At 39.3% G+C, this 21,739-nt stretch overlaps 1 protein-coding gene across 1 annotated transcript; it reads left to right on the top strand.

The window, feature by feature from the left end:
* The first annotated feature begins 10,070 nt into the window (after positions 1-10,070).
* Positions 10,071-18,640, top strand: LOC115923107 (TATA box-binding protein-like protein 1). The gene is made up of 6 exons (XM_030983332.1): positions 10,071-10,644; positions 14,028-14,110; positions 14,832-14,895; positions 15,995-16,098; positions 16,682-16,776; positions 17,938-18,640. The coding sequence occupies exons 1-6, from the start codon at positions 10,243-10,245 to the stop codon at positions 18,165-18,167; spliced, it is 978 nt and encodes a 325-aa protein (XP_030839192.1). The 5' UTR covers positions 10,071-10,242; the 3' UTR covers positions 18,168-18,640.
* Positions 18,641-21,739: the final 3,099 nt, after the last annotated feature.

Raw genomic sequence — 21,739 nt, forward strand, 5'->3', positions numbered from 1 at the left:
GGGCGTCGCTAAAGTGGGGGGGGGGGGGGGGGTGTGGGGTTGAAGTCGTTGGAATTTTTGTTATGTCGGTCGGCCAGCAATTTTCCCCTTCGAACTGTGACTTTTTATCGGACAAAGAAACATTTTTGAAAATTCAGACAATAGTCGGTACAATGAATCGTTTCTTTTTCTAATAATTTAATGAAACGTTGAAGCTCCCGCGCTGCGCGTGGGATGGGGAAACTGAATTCAGACAAGGATTAAGAGTCGAGAACGGTACAACAAATCGTCTTCTTTTCATAATAATTTAATGAAACGTCTAAGTTACCGCGTTTCGCGCGGGAGGCCTTTCACCCATCCCCTCCCCCACGCGCGCTCTTTAAGTGATTCGCTTGCTCAATACCGCCCTCCCTAAAAATAAGATCCTAGCTACGCACCTGCGTTTAAATATATAGCTATGATGCTAACTAAGTTGACGAAATAATTTGTATATTTATGTCGTCGACGAAAATGACCATTTGCGCATAACCAATTTAGCCTTCGCATGATCATTTTGCGCTTTTGTTGCTGCCAGCAAGATAGTTTCCTTCTGCATTTAATTTTGTTGCTGTTATGAGTTTATATTCATATTTTGTTATCAAACAGGAATAAATAAATGAATATATAAATACATTTGTACAATACGATTTGTACGAAAGTTGTACAATGATGATAGAAGAACCAATGAAAATCGCAACTGATCTTCCCTAATTCTTTTCCCCCTTTCTTTTCTTCCCTCTTGTTTTCTGTCCCTTTCTCTCCTCCTTCCCTTTCTCTCTCTCTCTCTCTCTCTCTCTCTTTGCTGAGAGGGTGTGGGGGGGGGGAGGGGTACAAATCGGGAAAAATTGCAACTGACCCCTACCTTTCTTCTTCCTCTTTTTCCCCTTTCCATTCCCTACTTCTCTCTCTCTCTCATTTAAGTTTTGGTGAGGGAGGCAGGGGCCTTTCGCCCCCCTCCCCCGATCCACATGATGTCGGTGGGATTAATTGCAACTGATCTCTGCTTCTTTTTACCCTTTCTTTTCTTTTCCTCTTTTGTGTTCCATTTTAGCTCTCCTCTTTCCCTTTCCCTTCTTTTCTCTTTTTTTTTTGGCGGGGAGGGGGGGGGGGGGGCAGAGGCAAAGGCCTTTCTCCGGGATCCACATCTTGTGTGCATGAAAATTGCAACTGATATCCCTTCTTTTCTTTTCTCTTTGGTTTCTTTCCCTTTCCTTCCTTCTCTCTTGTTTTGCGGGGGGGGGGGGGGAGGCAACAGCATGGGCGGCAAGGCCCTTTCGATCCCCCGATCTCCTTCTTTTCCCTTTTTCCTTTCTTCTTCCTTTCCTCTTCTCTCTTCTTTCCCTTTCCCTCTTCTCTCCTTATCTCTCTCTTTCTCTCTCTTTTTGTTTGCTGAGGGGCCAGGGGAGGGTAGGCGAAGGCCTTTCGCCCCCGATCCACACCGCGTTGGTGGGAAAAAACACAATTGATCTCCCGTACCTTTCTTTTCTTTCCCTTTTCCTTCTATTCATTTCTCTCTCTTTTAAGTTTGCTGTAGAAGGGGGGAGGCAAGGGCCATTTGCCGCCCCCCCCCCCCGATCCCCAACTTGTTCGCGGGAAAACTGCAACTGATATCCCCCTTTTTTTTCTTTCCTTCCTTTTATCTCCTCTTTTCCCTTTTTTCTTTACCTTCTCTTCCTTCTCTCTTTCTTTTTGCTAGGGGGGGGGGGGGGGCAACAGCCTGGGAGGCAAAGGCCTTTCGCCCCCGATCACCTTCTTTTCCTCTTTTCTTTTCTTCTTCCATTTCTTCCTTTCCCTTACTCTCCGCTTTACCTTCTCTCTCTCTCTCTCTTCATTTTTTGTTGGCGGTTGGGGGGGGGGGTCAAGGCCCTCTCGCCGCCCCCCCCCCCCCCCCCCACCCCTGGATCCGCGCCGGGAAGACCTGTAGTGTCATCCCTAGCTAGCTGTCAAAGCTGAATATGGGTTATCCAGTCGTTTCATTCATTAAGTATAATTATACTTGTATTGACTATGTATACGTGTGGACTAGAGTACGGACATTCGGTGCGGCAGGCGGACTATTGGTGCGAGACCTCTTCCGCACAGATTGTCCGTCAGACATTTGAGACGCGCACGGAAAGTATGATTTTTGTATACATATCAAAGTAATGTTTAGCACATTTAAGCTCAGTGTGTGTAATATCGAGGATGGGAAGTGTGAGAATGTCTCGTGATTCAGCTTTGATGGCAGCCAATAATTTTTTTTTAAAATCATTCTATCTGGTTATCTGTAAAAATTAAAAATAAATTTCGCTTTTTCGTTGTTAACACTTTCTGATGCTGATTTAATGATTGTTATGTTTAGAAACAGGTGCATTCAAACTAACATGCCATTGAAAGTAACATTCCGTTGAAGCTAACTTAGAAATGCAGTGCAGCTGTATTTAGGCACTGCTCATTGTTATTCATATTAAAGATGCAGGCTATTCGATTCAGTTTTTAAATAGCTCGCATCGGCTATATTTGAATATTTACGTAACAAACTACTCAGCTCTTTCTAACATGGCATCAATTAATGAATTGAAGAAAAGAACGGATACTCCCTTCATCGAGTGAATACTTTCGTCATTGCGAGGATTTCCAAAGACTGAGGTAGAAATAGCATTCCTGACATTGCAACAAATACCGCATTATTTTGATGACGTAATGGTATCGAAATATAAGAAAGGAAAACAACTTCAGTTCAAGACAGTTCAAAATAATGCTGGGAAATGGAAATTAAAATGATACCGTCGTTTTAAAGGTACTATGTCCCTTTTGCAGCCAACCTCAAATGCTGTAGAACTTTGCAGGAATTATGAATATGTCATGTATGTCCTATCTGTGAAATTTAAACGTTAGCAGTGTCCTCATATTCAAATTATGCAAGGAAACCCGTTTACTTGCTAGACTTCACTGTCAGACACTATTGAGTGACTGACTGGCTTTTTTCTTCTTTGGTAGTAACATACATGAAAAGAGTTGTAAAGGGTATATGAGCATTTGTCTACATCAATAACCCACTTCTTGTGATGGCCAAGATTAAACTGATTGAATCTTTTCGCAGCATAAAACGATGACCATTCGGTGTCTGAAAATCAATACTATTAATTTTTGAGCTCTATAGCCCTAAAGTCGATTTGACAACTAATAGTCGTTATTTTCCCACTTGAAGACATTTTCAAGCCCCACCTTTTTTAGGGAAGTTTTAAATTAGTATTATCTTTCAAATGCAGTTGGAATTTAACGTTTTCATTTTTTTTTGGCCTGCAAATGGGACATAGTACCTTTAAAAACCAGTTAGATATGGTTTTTGGACAAGAAGCATGAGATAATTCATTGCTCGGCAATCTGGACTCTATTTGAAACAGAGCATCCAATATTCCTGATATTTAATAGTATACTGTCAATGAAAAAATATAACTAAAAAAAAATAATAATAATGGACCTCTTTACCCAAGGCTGTGTGTCTTTGTCGAGCACAAAATGATTCTGCTCGGGTATGCAGGCCAGTTGGGCTTGAATAGACTTGAATTGAAAGACCCTTTGTTTCACCTCGCGAAGTTTGGGTGCTTTCATATGAGAAGTAGAGTATAGAGTATAGAGTATAGCATTTATTGTCTTCTTCCGAATAATGAAGATACTTGCCTTCCAGGTGATACATATACATAATCAAACATTTGCATAAACATTACATAACTTATAACAAATTTACAATATAAGTACAATCATACCAAAATATTCAAATGCATACAGAATACACAAGTATGAAATGAATAACATGTATACATGGAATACGAATTACATAAAACATAAGGATAAATGGAAGAAGACATAAGGAAGAGATAGAGAAAGAGATAGAGAAAGTGAAAAGAAAGAAGGGGGAAAGAAAGGAGAGTAACAGGAAGAAAAGGAGAGAGAAGGAGAGAAGGAGGTGAATTAGAGGAAGGTAAGCGAGAGTTAGAAAAGAAAGGAAAGAGGGAGAAAGTACATGGTATATTAAGGTGTAGTGGGAGGGCAGCTGCACTGCTGCTGCTCAGAGGAAAAGAACACACAAAAAACCGAGAAAAAAAAAACCACCTCCTAAGTACAAGTTGAAATGCAAGATAAAGTCGGTAAAGTCGGTGGGCGCATGCAAGGTGGCTACCATGCCAACCATTGTTGTTAGCTAGGAGACAAGTTCAGCAACCCTGCACGCGCCCGTCGAGAATCCCGAGCTAAAAAAGCTAAAAGCTAAAACATTACCATCATTAAATTCATGTTGCAAAGTTGTTTACAGACTGGAAAAGGATAGCATGGGAGTGTACAGAGTGAATAAAAGGAAGAAAGTAGTACTGAAAATGTAAAAAACTTGTTTAACCTGGCAATAAAGAACTCTTGAATGTAGTTTAAAAATTGGACATGGCTTTGGGGCTAACGTTACCGGCCACCGCCAGCTAGCTGACGACCTCCAAGAAAAAAGAAAAAAGAAGAAAAAAAAAAAGACCCCCCCCCCCCCCCCAAAAAAAAAGTCCTCCCAAAGGGGCTCCCTAACAGCTTTTTCCTACACTCAGCTATGTTATGTTTATGTTTAGAAAAAAAAAAAAAAAAAAAAACCGACCTCCCCCCCAAAAAAAAAAAACCCCAAAGGGGTTCCCTAACAGTTTTTTTTCCTACACTCAGCTGCTCCCCCTCACCATAGGCCTTTTTCAAGTTTTTTTGAGGAATCCATTGACATATTGTGCATTGGAACCCTTTCCCATACATCAACAACACCAACAATAATTATTTATCACACAAAATTGGAAAAATGATTAAATTTTAATATCTGTCTTTTGGGCTTTAGAACAAAATACACTAGCTGGGGATCGATCCCGATACCTTCCACTTACTAGGCGGTTGCTTATCCACGAGACCACTTTGCCTCACTGCGATTACCTGGTTCACTTTTAGTTCTAACACTGTGCATTTAGTTGTTAACACTTTCAGCTAGCTGACGACAGGCGCAGCTACCCCCTAAAGGCAGACGCGGATCCATGGGGCCGGGAGGGCCTCCCCCCCCACCCCACCCCCCCCCCCCCCCCCCAACCCCCCCCCCCCCCCCCCCGCAAAAAAGAGAGAGAGAGAGAGAGAGAGAGAAGGAAAAAAGGGAAAGAGAAAGAGGAGAGAAAGGGAAAGAAAAAAGAAGGGGAAAAAGGGGGGGAAGAAGCACATCATTAAGGGCCGAAAGGGTCTTGGCTACCAGCTGTCACCCCCCCCCCCCCCCCCCCCCCCCCCCCATTACAAAATAAGAGAGAATGACGAAATGGGAAAGAAAAAGAAAAGAAAGATAAAGGGAGGGGAAAAGGCAGAGGCAATTAAAGGCCTTTCTCCGCGATCTTGGGGGGTACTGAGCACCTTTTTTGTTTGGCCCTCGAAATGTTAACAATTTGCACCACCCCCCCCCCCCCCCCCCCCCCCCCCATCCCCCTACTAGATGCGCCACTGCCTGTAGTTTCATCCCTAGCTAGCTGGTTAAGCTGAATATGGGTTATCCAGTCGTTTCATTCATTAAGTATAATTATATCTGTATCAGGGATATGAGAGTATATCCCTGTTTGTTTTGACTATGTATACGTGTGGACTAGAGTACGGACATTCGGTGCGGCAGGCGGACTATTGGTGCGAGACCTCTTCAGCACAGATTGTCCGTCAGACATTTGAGGCGCGCACGGAATGTCCGACACGGACATTCTGCGCGGATAAAATCCGCACCGATCGTCCGCTCTCGATCGATCTCTAATAGTCGGACGATCGGTGCGGGTTACATTCTACGCGGTCACACCGGGTCCAACTTCCAATAATACACAGATCCTCATTGGACAGAACAAAAACACTCATTATATCTATAAAATGAATGAATATTTTTTTTAATTTTTATATTAGTACATTTTATCTATAATGGGAGAAATAAACATCATAATGAAGTCTGACTGCTAAATATGAGATTGAATTCTTATCTTTGTTCACTGAATTTTGACCAAAAGAAAATTATACTATAGTACAATAGTCTACTAAGGTACGAAAGCTCTCATTGGTCCATTACTTACTGTGCCGTACGTGGATGGAAGAGCTACAGTGTAAGTATAATTCGACGCTCGAGTAAAGTTGGAAAATACTACTTTCTTTCACCTTTTATTATGATCTGCTGGAACAATGTCGAGAATTTCTTAATTTCAGGAATTATAAATTGTGGAGACCCAATTTTCTGATGATATTGTTAGTGGATTAGCAGTATTTATACAATTGCATGCCTGCTCCAGCACTTCTGCCAGCGGAACCGCAATGTGAATCACCCCTGGTGTACCCCGGTACAATACATGACATATCCGGTCAACGTTGTTGTTGCAGACCGGCATGTCTAGCTAGACTCTAACTTAGACGGAAAAAAGTAAAAAAAGTAAAATAAATAAGTAAACTTTAGGCTAAAGCTTCAGCCTCTGATCTCGATGGTTGTTTTATTGAGACTACGTCTGGCTCCACTAACCACCTTTACAGGAGAAGATGGACAAATGCCAGTTTGTATTATTTAATTTCCCGTAGATCTAGAGTAGGCCTAGAGTCTCCGGTTTGCGGCATCGCCCGGTTTGCGGCCAGGGGTATTTGTTTTAAAAATAAAATGAATATGACTCGATAATAATCATTGAAACCTACCGTGGATTCCACGGTAAGTTCTGCTTTGCCGAAAACGTCCGTAGCAGGTGCTCCTGTCGGTACGGAGTATCCGTCAGCGATGTCGGAAATCTACGGCACCAGTCGCCGATGAAAATTCCAGCAGGTGCTAACTTTTAAGTTAAGAGATCGAGGCATGACTAGATCAATATTGTAGCTCTATTTGTCCGATATTTGTCCGATTGGAGGTGAAATTTGATGTTTTTGTGGAAGTATGATGGCTGTGGTCTGTCTCCTATCGCAGATATTTTGATTGTGCCACCGCATGGCCAGTTGCATGGGGTGGCCGCAAACCGGCACGTAATTACTTTTTTTTTCTGGTTTGCGGCGGGGGGTGTTAATACACACATAACATGCGGGATCGTGTATGATGGTATGTGTGCTGATGTGTGTACCCGCTATGACACGATAGTTTCTAGTAGTACTTACCCCCGGATGGGATGATCCATTCGAGGAAAAGGTGAAATTGTTTAAAACTTGACAAATTTACCGTAGCAACAGATAAACATGAGAATTTGGGTTACCCGTAGTAATTTGGTACATGCTTTCATCGTGACGTAGCGCATAAAGCTTTGTGACGTACGCGTGCCGCAAACCGGTAATGCGTGCCCGCAAACCGGGGAACTCGAAGCATTTCGAAACGTGGTCAATGCTGACCACGCTGTGGGTCAGTTAGGTTATTTGTGACTTCTATTTAATAAGTAAGTATATGGACTCTTTATTGAGGGTATTGAAGTATTCTGTGAGTATTCCAATAAAAATAGAATCAGCAGTTCCCGCCGATCAGCCGCAGACCAGAGCCACTACTCTAGATTAGGCGTAGCCGCAGGGCGGTAGGCCTACCACAAATCACTGACCAGGCCATGTTGATTGTCGTGAGTTGACCTCACGCTTATTTCAAATTCAAGGCTATCTAGGCAAAATTTAGGGAGGTCAGGATAACATCACACACTAAAGTAACAACTGTATTGCGTGTCTTTGTAATGTTCTGAATCTGATTGTGCATGCAGTAGTCTTTGAAGTTTGACTTGTCTTTGACTCTTTCACTTTGATTTTTTTTCCCTGTTCTCTGGTTCTGTTTCCATACAACCTTAACTCCAGGGAGCTCCAACGACGATTCATAAGTGTCGGAGCTTTCTGGGGTTGGTGTAACCTGGGCCCTGGGGGTTGTTTCAAGAAACCAACTGCAGTAGGGGCGCTGGTCCGAGAATAAGGATCGTCTTCACAAACGAGGATTGTCTTCGAGAAACACGGACCGATGCATCCTCAAAAATAAGGACCGTCTGCATTTTGCAGACGTTTCATATTTTTGATCGGCACATTGGCGATGCAAAAAACAGATTCTGCAATGATTTTCTTGATGCATTTTACATTGACATTGTACAGAGACATTCACATTTTAAGCAATAAATCCTTGGGAAGACGGACAACCCATAAAAGTAGACGGTGAACTAGGGTTATTTTCCCCCAGGGAATCCATTTTTGGCATCGCCAGCGGGCGGTTCTGTAACATGAAACCCCCAGAGTGCCGATGAAAAAAAACGTTCTCGAAAATGCAGACAACCCTTATTTTTGAGGACGCATTTTGTCCTCGTTTATGAGGATATCCTTGTTTATGAGGACGATCCTCATTCTCGGACCAGCGCCCCTACTGATGACAGTCATAATTGTATCTTTGTCAGCGACCTATGGAGATGTCAGGAAGTGGATAAACTGCTTCACAAAACCATGTCCATTATCAGTGACAAATATGTGAAAGGGGCTGTCAGTAATCTTTCTTTGTTGAGTGTGTGTGAACATGTACAGTAGTCCTGTTGTTATTGTTTTAGTTTATAGGCCTTTGTCATTCAGAAGTGAATATTTAGGCCTCTTCTCTTAGGATTTTTTTTCCTTTAAGATTAGGTTGTTTTTTTTCTTCATATATAATCTAGATTTTGATAAATTGGATTTTTAATAGTTAAACCGTTTATGTTGAAGAATTCGGTGGCTGGCGAGCAAAAGGCCTATCGGCTATATAGGACGCCCAAGGACCAGCTCGGACACGGTACATTGTGTCAAGCTTCTCAACTCAGCCTAATGCTGAGCCTAGGCCCTCCGACGTCCACCAATAAGTATAGTCGTCTCCACCGCGTTTCTTCAAAATTTTGTCCAAAAACCAATAAGAAAAAGAACATATACATGAAGATTCTAAACGATTATATAGGCAGTTCTCTCTTCTAAATTTTGTTTTCCTTTTTGTTTCACTATTCTTCTTCTCCATGTATTACTCACTATAAAACAGCGAAACTTCTTGGGCTCAAATATTTATGTGCGGTGCAAAGTGCATGGTTAGTAGGGGTACAAGTGTACCCTTTTGGTTCTAACTACAAAGTTGACCAGAGCCTGAAAAGGACTGTTGGTAGTCTTGAAACAGACTGTTGGTAATCTTTCTTGAGCTTATAGTTGAAGAGGATGGGTAGTGGAGTATATAAAATTGATGAAAATAAATTTAAAAAATAAACGTTATGACTCATAGTTTTAACATTTATATATCAAATGTTTATGTGATATGATTTTTATCAAGATTTGGTTTGAAAATCGAAAATTTCTTGAGAAATCCCTTCACAAAAAAGTTTCTATGGTAGACTGATGTACAGTACAATATGTACAAATTATATTTGTCTTATTTACTCATTAATGCATTAAAACCTTTTAAGAACAGTTTGTAGGTTTTTTCTAAGGTCAAATATTAACACTATTAGAAGTGATAAGTGAAATGAGAGCTTGAAGATCAAGTAATAAGTTTAAGAAAATAAAATTTCGGTTTTAATTTTTTGCTGCCCATAGACTAACTTAAAGTTGCCTTAAGATGGCGTTCTAAATAAATATGATGCAGGTTTGGAGTCGTGACAAGCAATTGTCACGGAAGTTGTCTCTCATATTTGCAAAGACAGTTTTGTGAAACACTTAGCGGACAAGTTGAGCGACATTGTCGAGATGTCGTTGATCTTGTAGTTATGACGGCCAGGAGGGAATAGACCTCCTTGCATGGTCACTGGCAGGTGCTTATCTCATCAACTCAGCTCTCAATTAACACAAGAAAAAGAGAATCATGGGGGACCAATGGTCACTGATTAGGCATTGTTTTCTATATAGAGGGAGCAAGTACTGTAGTTACAAGTAGTACAGCAGGGCTTTAAGAGGCCTGAAACCCCATCCCTTGCTCTAAACAGATTTCTCATGAAATGTTTTGACTTATTGTACTGTACTACTTCATAAAAGTTCACAGTCTACTTTTGATTTAAAAAATGTTCTATTTTTATAGACTTTGTATTGATATATTTGTTGTATCTTTTTTTCCCCCTCATGATTACAGCAGTCTGCACTCAACTTGCATCAAGCCCAACATGGAGCCCCTTGGCATTGCGCCCAAATTGTGAAAAGAAGTCTGCATCTGTCAAAAGCAAGAAGCACCAAAACGAATCAACACAGTCGCTTTTCCACTGACGGTTTGAGAGGCATAGAGCGGCAGGGAAAACGATGAATTCATTCACTTTTGCCACCCAGCCCCAGCTCATCAATCCCTCAGTCATGAACGCAGCGACTATAAAAAAGGAGAATGTGTCGGAAGATCCACCTAAACCTGCAACATTTTACCGAGATACCTCCATCCGGCGTGTCGATGATGAGGACACAAAAGAAGGTGTGAAGCTGGAAGGACTAAAAGACACAGGCCTGGGTGATAAAGGAGCATTGGATGTGCATGTAAAGAAGGAAGAGGTGGAGGAGGAGGAGCAAGGGAAGGAGGATTCAAATACAAATGAACCAAGTGTAGACATTTATATCAATAACGTTGTGTGTGCTTTTGGTGTGAGATGCCATCTAAATCTACGGAGGATAGGGCAGTATGGTTCCAATGTGGAATACAGGAGAGAATATGGGGTAAGATGGAATTCACTTCTTTCTTTTTTTATTTAAAGATGGAGAAATAAGAAATTGTGCTTTCATTACTAATAGGGTGTCTGAACGATTTTTCAATTTTCAATTTGGGATCGTTTTTCACCATTTTTGTTTGATATTTGAATAAAAAATGTTATCAGAATAATACATTTCAAATTTCATGTCTCACCGATGTTTCTATCAAAAGTTACAGCCCCTCCAAAACGCTGGTATATTCATATCATTTTGGTCAAAATCGACGAAAAAGACGTCAACGCAGAGTGATGTTGTTTTGCTAAATTCAGACAAACAGCTGTATCGCTCGATATGCAAGCGTATGCATATAGTACGCATGTTGCTAAGCCAATGCGCGACTTGCAGCTTGAGCCACGCTGTCTCCGCGATATGATCCATTGACTAGTATGGGTGGCCGTTCGCGGCATAGAACCCGGAAGTGAATACACGTTGTAGTCAATGGCAATATCGCGGAGACAGTGAATACACGTTGTAGTCAATGGCAATATCGCGGAAGGGTCATTCCATGTCAAATCACCCAATGGTTTTAACCCGACCATTTTTGATTTTGATGAAACTTAGTGTACTTGTTGAGTGTGATCTCACAGCACCAAATCCAAAATTTTAGGTCAATCGGGTGAGGGGTTTGGGAGATACGGCCCACAAAATTTTGAGATTTTTTCAAAAATGGGGGTGGTGGGCCTACCTTTGAACCCTTGTATCTCGGGACCTAATGGGTCAATCTTCACAAAATTTGTATTGTCGGAAAGGGTATTCAATAAGGATTCCAATTCTGCCGCCATTTTGAAGATTCGTACATGTTGGGGTACTTTGACCTCTTGACCTCAGGTTTGACCTTGAAATTAACCTTGTGGATCACGTAATTTTGACAACATTTTTCATGAAATGTAATCTTTGACATGTACACTAAAACATGTAAAAGTTTCAGAGATATAATATTTTTTGTTTAGGAGCAATAAGGATTGAAAGTATTCATCCTCACAGATATTCACAATACACCCTATTATAATGTATACAATACATGCAATATGCACAGTACAACATACATCTTCCACATGCTTTTTTGTTTTAGGCATATCCATCCTAAATGTCAGTAGTACTTGAATAGAAATAAAATGACAAGTTCATATACATGTACATGTAGGCCTAAAGGGTTAACAGGATGTATGGCTTTAGGCCTCTGAGTCGGTTCTAGGATAATTACCCCCCTGGAAAATTAACCCTCAGGAAATTCCCCCCCCCCCCCCCTGAGGACAATTACCCCCCCAAGGACTATCACACCCAGAGGATTATTACCCCTCAGAAAATTACCTCCTAGGACAATCTGTCCCCCCCCCCCCCGAGGACAATCAACACCCGGACAATTTCCCCCTAGGACAATTACCCCCCCCCCCCCCCCCCCCCCGGGAAATTACCCCTCAAGAATAATATACCCCCAAAAATAAATCTGCTTTGATTATAACCACCTTACTATCAGTTTGGACTTCCACTTTAACGAATAGGGGGGGGGGGGGGGTAATTGACCTCTGGGGTAATTGTCCTTAGAGGGTAGTTTTCAGGGGGTGAATTTTCCAGGGGGTAATTATCCTAGAACCGACTCAGAGGTCTAAAGCCATACATCTTGTTAACCCTTTAGGCCTATATGAACTTGTCATTTTATTTCTATTCAAGTACTGCTGACATTTAGGATGGATGTGACTAAAACAAAAAACATGTGGAAGATGTATGTTGTACTGTGCATATTGCATGTATTGTATACAGTATAATAGGGTTTATTGTGAATATCTGTGAGCATGGATACTTTCAATCCTTATTACTCCAAAACAAAAAATATTATATCTCTGAAACTTTAATATGTTTTAGTGAACATGTCAGAGATTACATTTCATAAAAAATGTTGTCAAAGTTACGTGATCCACAAGGTCAATTTCAAGGTCAAATCTGAGGTCAAGAGGTCAAAGTACCCCAACATGTACGAAACTTCAAAATGGCGGCAGATTTGGAATCCTTATTGAATACCCTTTAAAACAATACAAATTTTGTGAAGAATGACCCATTAGGTCCCGAGATACAAGGGTTCAAAGGTAGGCCCGCCACCCCCATTTTTGAAAAATCTCAAAATTTGGTGGGCCGTATCTCCCAAACCCCTCACCCGATTGACCTAAAATTTTGGATTTGGTGCTGTGAGATCACACTTAACAAGTATACTAAGTTTCATCAAAATCAAAAATGGTCGGGTTAAGATTTTCAGATTTTTTGGGTGATTTGACATGGAATGACCCGGAAACAACGTGCGTTGTCTCCGCGATATTGCCATTGACTACAACGTGTATTCACTTCCGGGTTCTATGCCGCGAACGGCCACCCATACTTTCATTCACTATAATGTGTAATTGAATTTGGGGTTTCGTTCGTACGCGGAGATGTTACGCGATGTAACCATGGTTTGGACTGAGCGGAGCGCACGCCCCCTAATTAGCTGATCCACCAAATAGCGAGAAGGGTATTTTTAAACTGTTATCAGTTGTGATCCCTGGGGGCTAGCGAAAATATAAGCACATAAAATTGTTCCTTAGGACTGGGACTACTTATCGATCGGGGCGTCATATCTCAAAAGTGACAAACCTCAGAGTTAGCCAGGACACAATGTTTAAATTGCTGTTTTGACCAAGATATTTTTAGAATTTCGGGGGCTACGCCCCTTTGGAAATATTGGAAATATTGGAATTCACCTGCTCTTTCATATGACACCTGATTTATTGAGTATCACCTTCAGGATCACAACAGATAAAGGTTTGAATCTCGAATTGAAAAAAAAAATTGACTTTTTTTGCATGGTCGCGCAATGCACGTAGGCTGCATAGGGATGCGTGTAATCTCTATGGGAAGAATTTTAGCACACAACATCGGGTGCGCGATCAGACACCCTATTACTAAACTGTATTGATCTTGTTATCCAAATTATGTTTGATGAAAATCTGTGATTTGACATTCAATAAGCAGATATTGCATGGTACAGGTGTACTCAGTGCATATTTTAGTGTCTCATTGAGGTTGTAAAACTTATTACAATATAAACAAAATATTGTTTTATGAAGGTTTTATTTCAAATTAAAAAAACTTGCGTTGTCTCTTTCAAAAGTCTAGTAGAATCCAGACTCATTGCAGGACCCAAATGCCTGTTATTCTTACATGTAAAAGCACTTATAAAATGTATATAATTCTACTGATATTTGCAACCTACTGTACACCTACTAAATGTTTTTAAAAAGCATAAAGTTATCAAGTATTGTTTGTTTGTTTCTTTATTTTGTTGTTGTACAATAACACAATCTCTTTGGTTATTACAGAAAGTAAACATGAGGTTCCGCCGTCCGTCCGCAACTGCTACCATCTGGTCTTCAGGCAAAATCACCATCACAGGCAATGATAGGTAAATACTATACAAATATTGGCTCCTTAGAGGGGCATGGTTAAAACTATTTGGCATGGTTGAAACTATTGCCCAAGGTGATCTGGAAACTGTACTGTGCCCTGAAAGGTCGAGGGGTATAGTGCTGTCTCGAGATCACCCAGGAGCTTTAGTGTTAACCACGACCCCCCCCCCCCCCCCCCCCCCAAAAAAAAAATAATAATAATAATAATAATAAAATAAAATAATAATAAATAAATAAATAAATACAAAAAAAAAATAATAAAAAATAAAAATAAATAAATAAATAAATAAATAAATAAAAAAAAATAAGCAGTATTTTTTTTTCTTCATATGTACCTCATCTCCTTTGAGATCACTTCACAAATTATGCCTGTCAAAGCATTTATTTAAAGAGTGGAAGGAAATTAACCCACCATTGAGATGAGGAATTAATGTAAAGGAATGAATGAAACCATTTTGATGATTTTTAGAATTCTTATGGGATGGACCTTAGCATGTGCCATAAAAAATAAATAAAGAGAAAGAAAGATCAACACAGATAATTGTTTAAAATCCCACTTAAACAGATGTTAGTATGCTACCATGTGACATTACATGTGAGAGGAAGAAAGAAAGGATTTTGAACGTTAATTGAATGATGCTTTGCTTTTTTAAACCGCTGGCTTTAATCAATGTCTTAAAATGTTTGTATCATGACTGTTTTGTTGTTTCTTTACAGTGAAGAACATGCTAAGAAGAATGCAAGGAGATGTGCAAGGGCATTGCAGAAATTGGGTTTTAATGTAAGTAACAACTCTAAAAAAAAATTGAATATTAACATGAATCTGTCAGCATCTATCTGTACATTTGGATCAGATTTCTGATATACATATAGTGATTTGGATTAAATCTGACATGTAACATGATGGTGAAAATGTTGTTCATATCCATTAAAAACAACTTTCTACTGTGCATATGATAATAATACGTACATGTACCACTTACATAGTGCAAATTCTGTCCTAAGACATATCAGTGCGCTTTACATGAATTACATCATATAACATGACATAAAAAAGATACTGCTTAAATTAGAAATACAAATTAACTGTAACATTTACATGTATATCCCAAAGACAGCTTTACCTAAATACTTTAAATAAAAATTACAATAAACTACAATTATTACCAAGCAATCAAACTTCTGAATAAGAATGTATGCTAAGAAAAGAGGTGGGATTTCAATTGTTATCTGGAACCATAACAAAGGATTCCAGCTGTAGCTCTTGTTTCACACCGAAGATTGAATTAGCACACTACAAGGTTAAATGTACATGACTCATGAATGTTTAAAACAATCCTGAATAGATATCTGTACACTGTACACATAGTTTGCCCATGTACTGTACATGTACATGTCTGTACATTATAAAGTGTGATGGACATCTGGAAAGAAAGTGAGTCGACAAGGGTATTACATGGATTAATCATTGCATTCCCTTAACTTGCATGATTGTTTTGGTTCACTCAAATTAGTCCAGTATATTCAATATTCAATAATAATAATAATAATAATAACAATAGTAATATTGGATCCTTGTATAGCACACATGTCTGTCATACTTGACACTCTTGGCGCTCCACAATTATTACCCCAGCTTTAGAATTAATTCCTGCCAGGTACCCATTTACATCACCTGGGTTGAGTGTGGCAAATGTAGATAAAGGTCTTGCCAAAGGACATTATTGCTGTGGTCGGACTTGAACAGCGAACCATGAGCTCCAAAGTTTGTTGCCTTATCCTGCTTTGTACCCCACCATTCTTCACTTAGGTACTTCACATATACATGTACTGTACATGTATTGTAAATACCATTTATTTTCCTGTCCTTTTTCTTTCAGGTTCGGCTTTCAAAGTACAAGGTTGTAAACGTTTTAGGAACGTGCTCGATGCCGTTTGCTATACGAATCAGGGATTTCTCTGAAAAACATCAAAATAGTGCAAGGTAGGTTCCTGTTTTCTCACGAAAGGGAGTGGCCTGTCTGGTTAAGCCAATCTACATGTATGTATGCTTACTCACCAACATTGAAGTGTAGTTCCATTAAAAAATGTCAATTATCTGTGAAAATAGAACTTCCTCACTTTCCTTTGACATGTACTGTATGTCAGTTGAATACACATGATTTTAACTTTTTTGTTTGTTGGGAGGGGGGCAATATGTGTGTGTTTTGTATTATTTTGACTCCAATGGCAATCAAAATACTCATTTTTATGACAAAAAATGGTCAATTAGAAGTTGAATCATTTTCAGAAAAATGGAAGAGAACAGTTTATTCTTAAACCAGGCAAATTAATTGTGGAGCGTCAAGTCTGAAAGAACCCAATTTTATTATGAATTGCTGTGGAAAGTGACAATGCGCGACCAACATTGAAATTCGCTGAGGGGGACACCTTCCCTCCGCCAGTACAGTAAGGGTCAACTCTAAAATAACAATTTTATTTTGACAATCTGACAATATGGGCGTCCCCTCTCCCAACCCAGTCCTGGCAAGAATTTGAAATCTTACTTTATTCCATTCTCGATCTAGTTACGAGCCTGAGCTCCATCCTGCTGTCACCTACAAGCTCTACCAACCCAGGGCAACTCTTAAGATCTTCTCTACAGGTAGCATCACAGTCACAGGTAAGCAGACTTCTAAGACAATCGGGGCCCATTGCATAAAACTTACCATTGATGGTAACTTTGCCATCAATGGCAACTACCATGGTAACAGGGCTCAACAGCCAATTAAATTCAAGGTTTCCATGGTAGTTACCATTGATGGCAAAGTTACGATCAGTGGTAAGTTTTGTGCAACGGGGCCAAGATCTTTCAATGTCCCGTAGCTTAGAGGCTCTTTGGGGCGGCCAAGAAATGGCCGTTGAGACATAGGTTCTCCACACAGGTTTCTGTTTTCAGCTGTTCTAGTTACACATATACTGTAGCTGCTCAAACGGCATTCCCATCCACTGCTTGATGTTATCAGTCCATATCCTAGTTGGTCTGCCTCTCTTTCTTCTTCCATTGGTTCCTCCTCGCAAGGTGATGTTTGCCTAGCTATTCTTCCATCTAGTTACATGCCCAAATCACTTCGGCAGTCTTTTTTTTTGGTGATGAGGTGATCATGTTTCCCTATATAACTCTCCACTCTCCTCCTGTCTGATATGTTGGTCTTTCTCTTATCTTAAAGGGATCGTTTAACAATGTTAAATCTGAGATACACGGCCCTACGTGTTATCAGTGTCTGTGATATGGTGAAATATTGAAGCCCTAAAAAATTGCGCTTCAAAATGATCAAGAAGTGCCTCAAAAAAGTAAAAATCTTTGAGTGACCGGTTTTACCATACTCGTTTTCCCCAATAGACTGTAGTGTTATGAAAACCGTCAGGCGAACGGTTTTCAAAATTTGTAATTCCAATCATAAATATCTTGATAATCAGACAGGCGATCGGCTTGTAAAAATCATGGGGTTCCTGACTTACCTAAAGGTTTATAATTATCATTGCATCATGAGCTAAATCCAAAATTTTGTTTCAGAATCTGAGACAAAGTTACCGGATCCCTTTAAGGTATTGAGGATACTTTCTTTCCAGCAGTTCTTTGCAGATAGTGTCCTCTATGTCTCATTTCCCTCTTTCTATACACGCTGTATTTTGATTTTAAAAGTAGAAGTATATCATAGGACAATAAGTTGTCCCCGTAGTGTCTATAACTCAATGATAACATTTGGCACCTTGTAACTTTTTTTTTCCCAACACATCTAATGTAATCTAGTATTTTATTTTTTCCTTTTCTTGATAACAGCCCCAGCTGTAGGCAACATCAGCGAAGCCATAGAATTTATATACCCCTTGGTTGAAGCTCATAGGATGCCACTCAGCGAGGCGACTATACAGAAGAGACTAGCCAGAAAGCGCAAATGGGACGGAGATGTCGAGGAAGATGAAGAGAACACAGACGATGAGTACGCCAATGAGGGCGCCAAAGACGAAGACGACGACAGTGACGAGTGTTCATCGGATGACAGCAGTTGAAAGAGGAATGGACAATTAGCAGCTGTAGAGCGCTGCCATCAGGGTAGACGTTGAAGAAAGAGGCTTTTCTGTATGTCGCTCATCTCAAACTATTTTCCTGTTTCGATGCAGAAAGCCACAGGGTAGCTTGTGATTGGTGAATGCCGAGAAACGACTGGTGTGGTCCTACGTTGGACATCCTCAAGAGAAGATTCTTTTAGCAATTGGATGAAACAGACGCACAACAGAGAAAGATTATAAGCCTGAATTCACCACCGTTTGATTTATCCCATGGTCTACCGCATGGTTGGTTAAAACCTTCACCATGGACTAAGATTATGAATAAGCCTATAGGAGTGTATACAATTTAAATTGCCTGACTATTGCACATGATATACTTCTGGAGGCTTATAAAATGGGGTAAAGTGAGTCTCTTACATGGATTCTGCCCTGCATATCCAAAAGCCCTCTGACTAGAACCCTACGGTGAGAAGAAAAAGAGTGATGAAAAAAAAATTACCTACATGTAAATTCAATGACATGCTTCCATGTTAAGAGTCAAGATATCATCTTTGTATTCTTATCAGTTTGATATTAAGGTACATTTGTGTTTTTTTTAAATGTCATAGATAGAACTCAAAATTTAGTATGAATTGGCTCTCAATCAGACACTCTGTCTCAAAATGGGAAAGAAAGAAAGGTAGATGGTAATGCAAATTTGTGAAAACGTGATGTGATACTCTTAATTTGTCATTAAAGTTTATGAAAAATATGGATGAGATAAAAGTAAACATCATTGAATAGAAATAGTCATGATTGTTTAAACCCTGCAACTCAATTTTGAATCAACATTCGGTCTTACTTTATTAGAGGACTTTACGTTTCGTTCCTTCAGTACCTGAGATGGTGCAGGAGGCATTAATTTAAAATGTAATTTAAAGTCATAATCCATTGAGTGTACAATTGGACTTAGCTGTACACCATCGCTTCAGTCACTGGAGAACAGAGGGTTCATCTTAATCCGTAATATGAATCAAATTATTCCTGTGTATTGATGATCTCTCTTGTGGTACTAGAATGATTTGTTCCAGTCGGGTTGTGGCTAGATGCAGACCTCTATTTTGACCTGGGTTACTGTCTTCACGTAAATAGGGCGCTTTTGCAAACGCAATGGAAGGCAAAGATGATGGTAATGCGAGCTAAAAAAAAATCTGCGCATGCGCAAACCAGAATTTTCTCTGTCTTGTTGATTTTCACGACTGTACGCGGCCATGATAGCGTTCGTTCCCTAAACACGACGGAAGGGCTGTTTAGCCGAAATTCCCCTGTTGTGTTTGTGAAAGCATTTTAGTGGCTCTAGTCTACTTGTAGATCACGGTATCCTCTTGGTTTGGTCTGAAATAAATGCAAATGTAGTCTTAGAACTTCAAAGATACTAGCAAACCAAATTGCTCTGAACTGCCGGTTGGGACCAATGGACAAAACCTACATTCTAATTTAAACAAGGCACCACACAAACATTTTTTGGGAGGGGGTCCGTATCTAACTTTTGTACGGTCTGTATGCATGAGTTGTGTCAACATTTCACAATATGGGGGTATATGCTTGGATTTGGGGGACCTCCATGCGTCCCAAGAAAAAATTAATATTTATTTTAGGGGGGCTACTTTTCAAGCTTGCCTGCATGAAATTAACACTCAAAAATTTGTTTTGCATTGAACTCTATGCATATTTACAGGGGCTCTCTTCTGATTTTCGGGTTCTCTTTTGGGAATTTCGGGGGGCTATTTCGCCCGAGCCCCCGTGTATTTTTTTCTCTGCCTCCATGTGCCCCAAGGTACCTGTTTTTAGTGTTGAGCTTTCTTTAAATCAAAGACCATGTACTTGAATATCCTATTGATAAGAATCCAGCATATGCATTGCTAAGACATCTGAAAAACATAATTGTGTAACTTTGTTTGCCTCTGTATTAATACTAGAAAGGCCAAGTGTCACATGAATAATTTAGTTTCACAAAGATGACATGGTTACAATGTAAATTGTTTTGAAAAAGTGGTAATCCTGAAGCTGGATTAATAGAAAGCTAAGGACATCGTCCAGCTATAAATGTAATTTTTACCTGAATATGAATGGATACATAGTGATTTGAGCCTGTCATTTGCATGTAGTGAATTTACCATGATCTTTATGTACCAAGTGCCTTTTGTTCGTAATGTATGCTCCACAAGGAGAGAGAGCAGATTAAATTAAGTCATTGAAGGACAAGTCCACTCCAAAAATAACTTACTTTCAATAGAAGCAAACAAATCTGACAAACCAATCAAAAAAGGTTTGAGCAAAATAACTCATAAGAAAGTTATGAATTTTTGAAAAAGTATGTAAAACTATGGAACAATGAAAAGCACAAGACAAATTGGGAACTTACCTATCAGTCTGTGACATCACGTCCTCAATATCCACTAATTGTTTTCTTTATATTGATAATATAAATTTCCTATTTTCCCCCTAAGAATCTTTTTTCTTCACACCAGCATCCAAGTTAGATTGACAGTAATATGTTTTTGTGTGGATGCACTCATAGAGTAATTTCTTTTCCAATTCAATCATGACAAATGTATTTATATAAAAATCAGTAATTATGAATATACAATGTTCAGAAAATAGTATCAATTCTTCAAAGTTCATAAACAAATTTGTGAAAAGTCATGCACACAATATGATACAAATCATATAACCTGGGCAAAGGTATGGTGGAATCAAGTTTCGGGGGATAAAAAGGGAACTTAATGGGATTAAACTATATAAAGCAATCGATAAATAGTGAGGACATGACGTCACAAACTGATAACCAAATTGGCAATTTGTGTAGTGATTTTCATTGTTTCATAGTTTTACATACTTTTTCAAAAATTCATAACTTTCTTATTGGTTATCCGATTTTGCTCAAACTTTTTTTGATTGGTTTTTTTTTATTTTTCTGCTTCTATTGAAAGTAAAAAAAAAACTTGGAGTGGACTTGTACTTTAAGAAAGATTGCATGAATGCAGTTCATGGGCATTAGTACACATGGATTGAGATTTAAACTTAAAGTATTACAAGGTTGACATGATTGTTTTTTTAAAGACGAGGATTGTTATGATTATAAAAGTAAAACAAGAAAATGTGAATATGTACAAAAATAAAATAGAACCTTTTTATATGATTTGTCAACCAGGATGTAGGAACTTGCTACAAGTTGAATTAGAAGAAAAAATGTATTTACCGGTAATGTCTCAATTGAATAAATGTAGAGTTTGGAGGAAATGTGAAACGAAAAAAATAGAGAAAAAAAAATGTTTGTTTTGGAAGTAATGCTTGCTGCTATGCTCTTGCATAGCTCTACACAATTCTCTTCTGCTAAATATTTGATTTGTTTTGCCTCGGTTGAACCTGATTGTTTTTATTTTTATATCATCGTGAACCTGTTCTGTCCATGTGTTCTCCTGAATTTGATAAGTATTTGCTAACAATTTTGTTAGACATTTGATGTGTAGGAATTTTGATTCTAAACTGAAAGAAAACAATTCTGGTATTTCACTTTTTGTTTGTCGATG

The sequence above is a fragment of the Strongylocentrotus purpuratus genome, unplaced genomic scaffold (assembly GCF_000002235.5).
Source record: "Strongylocentrotus purpuratus isolate Spur 01 unplaced genomic scaffold, Spur_5.0 spur5_scaffold_13, whole genome shotgun sequence".
In the NCBI taxonomy this organism is placed as follows: Eukaryota; Metazoa; Echinodermata; class Echinoidea; order Camarodonta; family Strongylocentrotidae; genus Strongylocentrotus; species Strongylocentrotus purpuratus.

Bases quoted from the DNA above. Each gene is read 5' to 3' on its own strand.
- LOC115923107 (XM_030983332.1), top strand. From the start codon at position 10,243: ATGAATTCATTCACTTTTGCCACCCAGCCCCAGCTCATCAATCCCTCA. The intron at 10,645-14,027 runs GTAAGATGGAAT...TGGTTATTACAG, and splicing joins AATACAGGAGAGAATATGGG to AAAGTAAACATGAGGTTCCG. The intron at 14,896-15,994 runs GTAAGTAACAAC...TTTTTCTTTCAG, and splicing joins TGCAGAAATTGGGTTTTAAT to GTTCGGCTTTCAAAGTACAA.